Source organism: Dysidea avara, chromosome 12 (assembly GCF_963678975.1).
Source record: "Dysidea avara chromosome 12, odDysAvar1.4, whole genome shotgun sequence".
Classification (NCBI taxonomy): domain Eukaryota; kingdom Metazoa; phylum Porifera; class Demospongiae; order Dictyoceratida; family Dysideidae; genus Dysidea; species Dysidea avara.
The window spans coordinates 4,575,738-4,588,166 of NC_089283.1; the positions used below are offsets into that span (position 1 = coordinate 4,575,738).

General features: G+C 39.5%; 1 protein-coding gene across 1 annotated transcript in view; it reads right to left on the reverse strand.

The window, feature by feature from the left end:
• Positions 1-12,429, reverse strand: part of LOC136240222 (uncharacterized) — a 44,642-nt gene that overhangs the window by 16,776 nt on the left and 15,437 nt on the right. The window contains exons 18-39 of the mRNA XM_066031142.1: positions 12,206-12,391; positions 11,958-12,150; positions 11,187-11,464; positions 10,651-11,049; positions 10,480-10,602; positions 10,076-10,246; positions 9,224-9,438; positions 7,624-7,774; positions 7,374-7,490; positions 7,045-7,236; positions 5,169-6,162; positions 4,652-4,776; positions 4,500-4,600; positions 4,383-4,449; positions 4,239-4,328; positions 4,097-4,189; positions 3,713-3,832; positions 3,629-3,661; positions 1,439-1,627; positions 1,192-1,296; positions 1,055-1,139; positions 775-889 (exon numbers count right to left, since the gene is read on the reverse strand). Coding sequence (XP_065887214.1) covers positions 775-889; positions 1,055-1,139; positions 1,192-1,296; positions 1,439-1,627; positions 3,629-3,661; positions 3,713-3,832; positions 4,097-4,189; positions 4,239-4,328; positions 4,383-4,449; positions 4,500-4,600; positions 4,652-4,776; positions 5,169-6,162; positions 7,045-7,236; positions 7,374-7,490; positions 7,624-7,774; positions 9,224-9,438; positions 10,076-10,246; positions 10,480-10,602; positions 10,651-11,049; positions 11,187-11,464; positions 11,958-12,150; positions 12,206-12,391 — 4,142 coding nt within the window. The remainder of the gene's footprint in view (positions 1-774; positions 890-1,054; positions 1,140-1,191; positions 1,297-1,438; positions 1,628-3,628; positions 3,662-3,712; positions 3,833-4,096; positions 4,190-4,238; positions 4,329-4,382; positions 4,450-4,499; positions 4,601-4,651; positions 4,777-5,168; positions 6,163-7,044; positions 7,237-7,373; positions 7,491-7,623; positions 7,775-9,223; positions 9,439-10,075; positions 10,247-10,479; positions 10,603-10,650; positions 11,050-11,186; positions 11,465-11,957; positions 12,151-12,205; positions 12,392-12,429) is intronic.

Consider the following 12,429-nt stretch of genomic DNA (forward strand, 5'->3'; position numbering starts at 1 on the left):
AGAGATAGAGCCAGCCAAATCTGTTGGGACCAAAATGTTTGATGGATGTACAGGGTAAGTATGGAGTCCCTTAATTCAGAGATTAAACTGTAAGGTACAGTCTCATGAGAGAAGTTTGGCGGATCTGTGGCTTGGAACAATAAAACATCATTAAAAATTTGTTGAGTGTTTTAAGAAGAATTTGCATTTGTAGTATCCACAACATCATTTGAACAATATTACTAAAATGTTTCACTGAAATATTTTTAAAGCTGATATAATGGCTTTTGGAACTTCACAATTGTGGAGCCACAGGCAGTGTGCATTAATCCTTAAAAACAACTGGTGAATAAAATCCCATACCCAGGATTATCCAGCAAAAACCACCAACAGTCCTCCAAAATTTTGAACTTTCAAAGCCAGCCAAAATGTAATCCTTGTACTAAATCTTTAATTTGAAGAGTCGACCTTTTGTAGAAAAAAAGGCTAAACTATTACTATTGTACAACATGTGCTGGCAGCAAACTACCAGCACATGTTGTGTCACAATAGAATCGATTGTGGGTTATACTACCAGCACATGTTGCTTACATACCACATATAACCACCAATCACTAAATGTGTTTACACGTTAAAAAACATAAAACAAAATTATTCTGAAAGTTCTTGAATAACAATAGTAACTAAACCACAGGCCATCTGGTGGCCAACAAAAAAACAAACCAATAATATCTTACAATTAGTTTCATGTTGGAGTGTTTGCCTAGCTACAGAGTGCATGTCTTAATATATCACCTCTTGTTAGTCTTCTTGTGTTTATTAAACCGAGCGGGTAGCTCTACGACATGCATCATTGGAGGAGGTAGAGTGTCTGACGTCTTTATCCCGCTACTGCGAGCCTGAGCTTGTTCTATATACAGCACATCATGGATACATGTAGCAACGGTACTAACACACAGCTAGAAACTTGAGGGACAATTTACTGCTTTTTTTTGTCAGTCCACAAAAAAAAATTTAAACCAAAACCTTGTAAATTTGCCCCTTAACAATTTCTAGCCATTTACTATTTTACTACCTTTTAGTTTGTTTAGTTCTAGTGTCAGCAGTTCTTTCACCTCTGTGCACCATTCTTGCTTGATGTCTACACTCTTGTCAACAGGCTGTGTTTATTAAAATCATTTGTAAACTGTTTCATCTACAAATAATTCTCACCTGTAGGATGAATTCTCGGTCCGGTCCAGCTTTGTTCTCGGCTAAACCAAATTTCTCTTGGGATTTCCCCTTCTCAACCGTCTCCGTTAGCAACAAACAGCTTATCTGTAAACAAGTCCATAAAGTGCCACTTATTGCATACACTAAAGTGAGAAGCACCCGCGCATGCATGCAAACACTATAGAACACAAATACACACACCCTTGGGGCACATGTTACACATACCCTTAGGACAGACATTACACACCTTAATACACTCCACATATTGGTAGTTCTGTTGGTGGTGAGGGGTGGACTTGGCATCATGTGATCCACTCTTAGTATCAGGTAGCTCTAGTGTAGACTTGGTGAAGATGACGCATTCCTGATGAAGGAACACCCTCATCTCCTCTGCCTTCTTCTTTTTCTTCTTAGCTGTGTACACCATGAAGTCTCCCTGTGGAATATGAGGAGAGTGTGATTACAGAAACAAAGATATTGAAGTAAATAAAACATGTAGCATTGAACTACAAAAGCTGGTCTTGTATATAAACAATGGCATTGTATAGTGGTTGATGATATCAACAGCTGAGTGTTTGAAAGAAATACAAATGCTCGAACAATAATTTGAGGCAATACCAGGAAATAGAGTTAACAACTGAATACAGTGTATAAGATGGAATGGAGTATAAGATGGAACAGAGAGCACTGGAATGTTAAAATATGATGAAGAATGCAAATGTGGTTGTGCAATACAGAATGGAATGTGACATGGTAATAGACTGGAATGCAACATAAACATACGATTATTGGCAAATTGTCACCAAATCGCCAAATTTAACTTTCTGCTAATATGATTGTAACACTGCTATATGAAGGTTAATAAGAATGGAGGGGCGCGCGGCTTGCATGAGGGCATTTATTGGAATAACCAACCAAGATCTTATTGTACGCATGTGCATATAGTTGTGGGAACCGCGTGAGAAGGTGGAATTCACCCACCCAGCCCATGTTTCCCTCTATGTGTGACCAGATTTTGCTGTTATAATAAATTGTAAAGGTAGTCATTTTTTTTTTGTCTAATGTTTTCAGTTTCGGATAGAACTATTTATACATTACATAACTGTGCCACTGAAATTGAAGTTTCGACAACTATGGGATATACCCTCACAACTGGTAAATGGACTGTACTACTGGTAACTAGTACTATGCAGGCAGTCTCGAATGAGTTGCTATAGTGAGTATGGTAGTATCTCAACAGAGATTCTTAATGAAGTAGCAGCTGTGGATGGGTCAAGTGACAGGGAAGCTAATAAAGGTGGAACTACTAGTTTCTACAATCCTTTGCTAACTGAGCTACACATTTTGTGAGCAGCATGCCTTTACTAATTCCTTCCACTTATAGTGTTCTTGTTTGAAGCTAGCTTTGTAAAGTATTTCAGTACTGTTAGTGATAGCTATATAGCTATATATTGTTATTATTTTAATTTTATTTCTCCGGTTAAGTAAGTCCCCCCTCACTTTTCCGTGAGGTGGCTGGGTGTAGTGGAAGGGACCCTTCTCACTCATTCTCCCCCAAGCTGAAGGCGCTAAGCTTTGTCATAGAGATAAATACATCCTTGTACATTTCTCTACCCAAGGCAAAGGGTAGAGAATAAGCATAACAGGAGAGGGGTCCTCAATTAAGAATCCTATCTTGAAGGGTTTACCTACACCCAGCTGCCAAACCTGTCAAACCTCTATTGTAGAGTTTTGGTAGGAGTGATTGATGTTGGCTTGTATATTGTATATCACCGGCAGTACTTATTAACCAAAACAGTAGACAAAGCTTCCATTAGTAGACATCTCTTGTTCATAACGCAGTATAATCTTTGGTACAATCTCTTTGGAATGGTTAGTGCCCTCCACTCTAGCATGGATTCATCAGTGAGCTTTAATCAGCTGAGCATGTGCCTATTCATATGGAGGCACAGGGTAGCATCTAATTTTTTTAGAAAATCACTAGGCTTGCCAAGCTTAGCTTTTTGTCAAAATTTGTTGTTACAGTAAGTAATACAGTACAGAGTTAAGGAATGTACTAATAAAAGTCATATCTCCATGGTCTTTATCTCGATTTCTTTCAAACCACCAAAAGGCACTCCTACGATGGTTACTCCATCTACATAGCAATTTTCAACTCATTCCATGAAGCGGTTTACCCTGTAGGCGTGACAACAAATCGATCTTGTTTTACGTGAATAATCGGTCATAACTCCTGAACCATTCATCGGATTTGCACCAAATTTGATGCTAGGATTCGCCTTTGGACTCCCTTTCTGTGTGCCAAATTTCAAGGCGATCAGAGTACATGTTTACGTTTTATAGCAATTTTGCAAGTGTACAAAAACACGAAAAAAAAATCGAAATTTTGGCAGTATGAAATACAGAATGGAGTAGAAATACAGAATGGAGTACTCACCATTAACACACACTTGTCCTCATCCAGTTCATCCTACAATGAAATTACAAGTGATAACATGACTATAAGGTGGGTGGGGCTCACCGGATAGCCAATCAAACAAGAGAACGCAGCAATCCTGTCAATACGTTGGACAATCTTTAACGTATCACGAATGATGCCTACACTGAACAGCTCCTCCTTCTGTGCTGCATTCAACATGTCCTACAAAAGGGGCGGGGCTCTCTTAACACATAATGACAATAATAATTATTAGGTACTAATCCACAAGGGCCTAACAAGAAGGGAATCTTGACGTTGAAGGCAGTTAGAACATTCAACATTGCTCTGTCGTAATCCAAGGACATTACAAAGTACATTTGTACTGCTTCTGTAAAACTTGGGCAAAAGTCAGCAGATGAACTTTGCATGATCAAACACAATGGTGGCTGGCAACATGAGACTGATGCAAGGACTGTAGACTCTTACCTTCAAATTGGCAAGGTATTGTGATATCCTCTCACAAGGATGAAAATAGTTTGTGACAAACGATCGTGAATATCTCTTCTCTTTACGGATCATCTGTCAACATTAAATAAATTAGAATACAATTTAATAATATTAATACTACCTCAAAGAAGTCTCCACCAAATTGAGATAAGACCTTCTTGGCCTCTGGCAGTGCCTTCATGTAAACAACATACAGGGAAAATCCCTCCTTCTGTGGTCATATGTAATGATGTAAACAATGACTATGTATTTTGTTAATACTCACATGAGATTTAAAACATTCACAGATTTCTTGAACTCCACTGCAGCCCAGTAAGTCTTCATAGAATTTCCTGCAAAACAAGGGGGTGTGGCTGGATGCGACGATAACAGCCACTCCTACCTTTGGAAGTGGAATAGCTCAGTAATATTTGAGAAAATAGTTTCTTTCTTGTCAGTCAAAAATGCAGGCAGATACGGTCGGTCCCAAGCTGGTATGTACCCCTAGAAGGTATGATGTTAAGAAATGCCCTCATGTTAGTGGGCGTGGCTTACATCTACAATACACTGCAATGATTGGAGATACTGGGCCTCCCCGGTAACCAGCTCCCTAGTTACTGCACTGAGACTCTTCAGCTTCTCCTTACTACTGTAGTCAGGCTCGTCTGACGTGGCATAGGCTACAACAACACAAGGGACTTCATCAAATACAACAAATTTTTATCTGCTAACATCACAACCGACTGCTCTAAGTGAGTTTTCTATTAGAGTAGCTGAAAATATATAAAAGTTTCAACTCTTTTAACATGTTATGGCTGCTCTAATGGTCGCCAGTTTAAATATTATTATGAGCTCTTGATTAGAGTGACCTATACAAATCGCAAGACAAAAATAAATCCATCTTAGAGGTGTATTTACAAATACAAGAGACATGCTGGTAATTTTTTTCTAGTAAACATCAAGAACTAAAATTGGAATCATGGAGAATAGATGGCAATATAACAGACACTTTAACCAGCAAAAGATGTGATAACAACACAGTACAACACAAAATACTACAGTTTCCACCCACCAGCTAAGGACTCCATTTCTTTATTCAATTCTTCATCATCCGAGCTCTCATCCAGTTGAGGTAGTTGTTGATGCAGGTGCTGGCTCAGCCTACTACCAGCTGGAGTCTCACCCACATCTTTGGAGCTACTTTCTGTAGTTGTTGACAAGGATTGTAGAATCATCTCTATAGCTTGTGCAGACACTTTAGGAGACTCAGCTCTTTCTTCGACAATTTTTAAACTAGTAACTCTTCTTGTTGATGGAGAAGAGAGTGGAGAGCCCATGAGTGGTAGAGTCTTGGCTCTTTCTACTGGTGGAGTTCTACGTCTTGCAAGCGATGGTGACTCACTTTCATCACCAAATGTTCTTTTAGGTGCTGAAGTTGATAAATCTTCCATAGAAGATGAAGGACTACCTTCTGTAGTGAGTTGTTCAAATTTCTGTCTTAGAGAGTTTACACTTGCATGGCTTCTTGTTTTTAAATGCTTGAAACTGTCAATTCGTTCTGGAGGAGTTGGTTTACAAGAATCATCGACAGAGTTTCTCTCAAATTGGCTACTTAACCTGTGTACCAGTGGACGCTCAATACGCAGTGATCCTGCACGACGGATCCCTTCACGCTTTTCAGGAAAAAGGCGATTAATTGCCGGCTGAGGATTTGCCTCAATAAACTCCAGTTTGGACAACATTGAGTAATCATCAAAATTACCCATAGAAAATCTCTTAGAGTTAGCTGATGGCTTTTTGGTAGTGACAGTGGCAGTCAGGTTGACAGATGCTCTTCTTTCCAGTTTCTTGTACACCTCCATTTTGTGTTGTAGAGTTGTAATGGTGTCCTCAACTCCTTGAGACTTCACCTTCTCACTTCTTGGCCCCCTGCCAACACTGCCTCGAGCCATTGCTATCAGTGAGGTGCCCTCTGAACTGAGAGCTGATAGCCTTGAGGTAAATCCCTCCAATTTTGCTGGCCTGCATGTCTTCTCACGAATTCCATCCTCAAAGTCTTGCTTCAACTACAAGTGAAATAAAATCTTGACAGACCTCTCCAAAGTTTTGGCACCGCAGTTATATACAATAGCTATACGTGGGAAAATCGCGACTTTAGCATTAAAAATACTAGAGTTGCACCGATATGCATTTTTTCATATTTGCCGATACCGATTATTTGCCTATTCCTGTAACCGATATGCCGATATTTACCGATATTCTTCATTTCTTCAGAACAGAGGAGGAGGAGCAGAAAATCACCTAAAGTTTATGCGTATAAACTGCATTTGTAATGATAATGTAATCAATGTAATTAATTACGTGGGCGGCCGACTTTTACAATGTTTTACACAGTTTTGCTAGTATCTCCTTTCATGGAAAAGGAAGCCAAGTAGTTATAAAACAGCTAATCAAACAGTGTTTTAGTGGGACTACAGACCCTTTGTGAAGAGTGATCAACTAATTGCGTGGGCGGACGATAAATATACACAGCCTACTATAGCCTTGCAACCACATTTGTGCAAACAAACAAACTCAAATAGTTACAAAACAGTTACAACAAACCACTTACTGCTACATTCACCACCTTCTTTACTTTCACCTGTTCATTGTCGTCAACTTAACGATTGATTGTGGGTTTCGGTTAACCGGCAAGTTATTTCCGCTTCGTAGCCGATACCGATACTTGTAAAATTAGCTAATATCGGTTGTTACCGATAATTCAACCGATTATCGGTGCAACTCTAAAAAATACTAGGAACCAAAGAGGGATACATACAGGCCATACAGTATAATAGTATCTTGTTTCACTATCTTGGATCCCTTAAGTTTAAAATAATAAGACTTCACCATAACACTACAAGTATCAACAAAGTGACACTGTACGGTCACAGAATCACACTTCTCACCTCCATGGATCGAGCAAAGAAGTTACCACAAGACTCCATTAGTTGTTGTCGCTCGTTCATCTTTGACTGGACTCGTTTGTGTAGTGTGTGCACTGCCTGTGTTGCCCCGGTAACACTGGACACATCATAATGTTCATCTTGTATGAGATCATCACATGTCTCCACCAACCTCTCCACCTCTTCTTGCAGCTCCTACGGGAATGAAGTGCATTTATTAACCAAAAATGTGTCAAATTACTAAGTATGTTGGTGTACTGTGTGCGTGTTATGTATGTGCGTATGTCAGTGTGCAGAATAGAGGTTTCATGCACTACAGAGGATGTGCTTACTTTAACTCGCTCCACACACTGGTTGTGATGTTCTAACAAGTCTTCTGCCATCTCCAAGGAGTCACCGAGGTCGACTGTCCCTAAACCAACCATCATCTGCTCCAGCTCCTCTGTCACCTGTGGATCACATGATCTCAGTATATTCCTAATATGGGCATCAAAACTACACAATGGTAATACTAGTTTATCACAACTGTAGCAATAATTTATAAAAAAATTTAGTGGTTGAAATTAATGTCCACAATCGAACCTTCTGGCAGTCCAACTGCACACTGTTTCCTTGAACACACTGTGACAGGAGACGTTCTCTCTCTACCCATCCCTGGCTGACATGACGCACCCTACGACTTGTCTCTTCCGTATGTTGTTTCACCTTACTGGCAGCTGCCATTGTCTTCAGGCTGTAGGTAGAATACACAAGATCACTACGTAGTTGGACTGAATAATACAAACTACAACAGGACCTTGAATAACTGAGTTATTTAATTTTTGGATGACAGTGACTGTTCTATTAGAGTATTTAGTCAACTTGTGTACATTTTACAGTGTATATTTCTGTTTTGCTGTATACAAATAAATGGACACTGTTTTAACTGAACTATCACAAGGTGTTTTTTTGAACTCTAATACAACAGCCACCATTTATCTTTACTAGAATAATGACTGTTTCCTAACACAACAAGAATACTCTATCTTATACAGCAATCACTTGTTCATGTAAGTAGCGCAGCACCTCGTGTTGGCAGCTTACAATTCCGCTTAAAACACACTAGCACATGTGCATCTGTACCATACATATTAAATACAATAATAATAATGTTAACAATGTGTTACATCATCCTCCCCGTAAAGAGCTTGTCCTCAACCATATGATCATTAGTCACATCGTGGAGGTTGCCTTGCCCACGGTGAGCATTGCTCCTTGAATTGATGTTCACAGAACCAACTCTTATTACATTTTTAGCACAATGTCCTAAATGATTTTCTGACATGCTTGGGTGATAGGTCACGATACCCAATTGTCAGCATAAGCCTTCTGACAATAGCAGCAAGTTGTCGTGAGCATAAATTTTGGTGTCCGCATTCAAATGTAATATCGAGTTCAACATATCTATGCATCCAGATGCCGATCATAAGCGAATGAGTCTTGTTCGCTTCCTTGAATTGTTTTTTCTTAATCCCCGCAACAGCCCTTGTGGTAACTCAAAGTTATCCTCAAAGTCATCTCTCTTGCTGGCACCTTTGTTACTTCTAAGTGGGTCCTCCAGTACTGTGGCATTATCCTGTTCGTTCCCTACTGACAATTTTTCTGATGTGGAAGATCGTTTCATCTTTGTTCAAACTAGGTAGGACCAGAACCTCGTGTTGGCATATTACAATTCTAATTAAAACACACTAGCGCATGCGCATCTGCAACATACATGTTAAATACAATAATAATGTTAACAATGCTACATTTAGTTACAAACTACTCTAATAGAACAGTCATTATTTTTACAGTAGTGTATACGACACCTGTATGTCACCAGTGAGCAACCATTGCAATGGAACAGCATTTCTCCATCAATAAATTATTGTGTTTGTACTGTTCAAAGCACAATAGCATTGACTGCAGTTTCATTGAATACGTACTGGAGAAAATGTGATTGTTCTATTAGAGTATTTCATTGTAGTAAACACCATTGTTTTTCTAAAGAAATAAACCATTTCAAGATGTGAAAATAACTTTTCCACAAATTTTCTGTGTTATCTACCTTGTAATCATATTGCACAAAAACTTGGCAGAATTTTCTGACAGAAATTTACCCATTATTTTGATTTAAGGATGATAAATACTAATAGTGACATACTTGGAAGAGTGCTCGTGTGGTCTGCCATGTCGTTTAGCTGATGCTGCCAGGTCCAGGAATTGTTTCCCGTGGCTCTTACAATGATCATGTGACTCATGAAGCTTTCTGAATACTGGCTGGTAGTAATCTAGTTGTTCCCGGGAAACCTGTAGAGTGCTGTGTGGCTGGAACGGGTCCTTGAGCAGCTGTTCTAGCTCTCTGATGTTCTCTTGAACCTGTTGAAATTGGAAAACAATAAAATGCACCCCAAAAGATAACCATACTAAGAATAAAGTCCTAAATTTCTTAAATACAATTTTACTTATCAATCTCTAAAGTGTCACCTATAAATTAACATCCACAACTGAAATATTACATGCTTAGTTCAGTGGGGCTACAGCTGTTCTGTGTATTGTCTAAGAGTTGAATAAGCCACTTGTACTAATCACATTAAATAATGTAGTGAGCCACCAACACTCCCTGAGATCACATTCACACCACCACTGACAAGTTGGTGGTAATTACATTACCCTATACCCCACACAGTTAGGGGTGGTCACTCAATGTGAATATGATATCACTAAGTGAAGTAATCTGATTTGGCCTGTTCCATTACTGTAATGTGATTAGCGTTAAGTGGTAGTCACAAGGATCATATCAGTAATTCACAGCTTTAGGCCACACAAAACATTCAAATAGTTATTTTAGTGTGACATTGGATAATCTTGAATGTCTGGATTATCCGCATGTCCTCAACAGGTTCCTTTACAATCTCCTGTCATTAGGGTAATCCGGACTAATCCCCAACTCATTCACTATGGTAATGCCTTAGGGAAATCCCCAACTCGTTATGGTGATAACTCCCAAACTTACCAGCTGCCAATGATTGTAGTAATCCACTAATGATGTAATGATCGCTAGTCGCTTGGTTACCGCCTGACGACACGTTTGGGTGGCGTGACTGAGCCGATCATAAAGGTCACTGAAGTCAGCTTCACCTTTTGATCTCTGCTGCCCCACCCTCTCCAGCTCTGCAATCATTGGCTGCAACAAAAGATAAGCATAACAAAGAAATAGGTACAGATTACAGTGCAACCCCTTCAAGATTAATGCCATTCAGAAATTCTGTCTTTTGTATTGTTAGTTAAAAAGGGACTTCTGATGCCGTAAATTTGAGATCTAGATGAATGTCTTTATAAACACAAAGCTGCCCACAAATCAGGGTGTCATACAGAATGGATTGAATTATGGGAATGTACGTAGTATGGAGTTCTCACTTCGGTTGTATCTTGAAACTGTTGGTACTGCTTGAGTAACAACTTGGCAGTCGCTGGGGATTCCCCCAGGTCAGTGTGCTTAATAAGAAATGTTTGACTGGCTGATTCAAATGCTTCCAGTTGCTATGACAACATCTACAGTCACACCACATCATTCATCAATAGTCATACCTTAATAATGTCATCTTTGTGCTGCCGAGACAAGCGTCGCCCACTGCCGGGCCGGTGTGACCGGTCTGATGAGACACGCCTACCTAATCCGGCCTTCTCTTTCAGCCTATCACAAGCTGTTTCCACTTGTTTAACACTGTTTGAAGGGAAAGCCCCCAACTGAGGTAAAAGAATGTTCCACTCTTTTAGTACTTCAGACACTGACTGTACAGCTTTCTCCTTAGCTGTTGGATCTAGTTTGTCACCTAAAGCATCCAACTTGCGGCTACACCTCTCTATGTTGCTGTATAGGAGTCTTAGTTGTAGTAACAAGCTGCGTCTTCCTAAGAGTTCTTCTTTTACTCGACGAAGTGCATCTTTGACATGGCTACGATTCTGACCTAATTGCTTTTGGTAACCCTGGAAATTGAGATGAGGTGATTTAGTGAATAACACACACACACACACACACACTCACTACACACACACACACACACACACACACACACACACACACACACACACACACACACACACACTCACTACACTACACACACCTCAGCTTGCTTGGCATAAGAGTCCAGTTTAGCAATCACATCATCAGCTTCACTACTTGAGGTGCCAATTGGCATGTTAGCAATAAATGGCTCAGCAACACTGCCGAGCCATTCTGATGGTGACATAACAGAAGTGTGGGCTTGTTGCTGCTGCTTCTGCTGAAACTGAAGAGTTTGGTTCAAATATTTTTGAGTCTTAATCCATAACTCATCTAGCTTGGTACGTTGCTTGTCTAACTGGTCAAGCTCTTCATTAATACCTTGAGCAGCCAGTAAATCTGGGTTTAGAAATGATAACCATGGCAACAACATTGAAAAACACGACCATTATTAGTAATCAACAAATTATCACAAAATACTGTCACATAATAATTATATAAGATATATGTAATACCTGGCTTGGTTACACCAACAGTTTAACGAAGTCATGACAACACGTCTGCTAATCACAAGTATCTTCTATACACAACTTATGTTGCCGGTAGCCCATTAGCACAATTCAGTCAAGTTTGGTAGCCACATTTCAAATGTGGCTTTTCAATATTGAATAGAAATTTATAATGCAAAAACACTCCTTGTTCATAGGCATAGTTAATACATTTATAACATGCCAATATTAACTCTTGTATTTCACACAATTTAATTAATAAGGAGATTACATTTTTGCAATATACACTGAACAAACAAATGCTATCAACAGCTACCTTGTTTATTGCCGAAAACTTTGTGCTTTATTGTATTACAAAACACTACTGGATCACATGATCTCACCCCTATCCTCTTGGTCTCCATGGATCAGTTGCTCGGTGAGGGAGCGTCCGTCCTCAAGAGCCTGTCGGAATATGTTGAGCAACTCCTTACGATCACCTTGTGTCTTCTCCAAGTGTACTTCTATGTCATCAGCATCGTCTGGCAAATCAGCCAATCGCATGTCACTCTCAAATAATTCAAATTGATGTTGCAGCTAAAATGAAATTTTAAATGTTTATTCAAAAACTTGTGACATCATCATTGCTCACATGATCTATAGTTGTAAAGTACTGGACGGCAGCTAGTAGAGTTTGTTGTCTCTGTTGCCATCGGCGACTGAAGTTGCTCCACCTCAGCTCCGCCCCCTGGCTGACCTGCAGCAGCTGGCCACTAAACTGGTTGTGTTTTACCATGGAAACTGATTTTATCAACATCTCCATTTTTTTATTGTGTTCCTGTACAAAAAATGAACAAGATTGAAGTGTGACCTGCT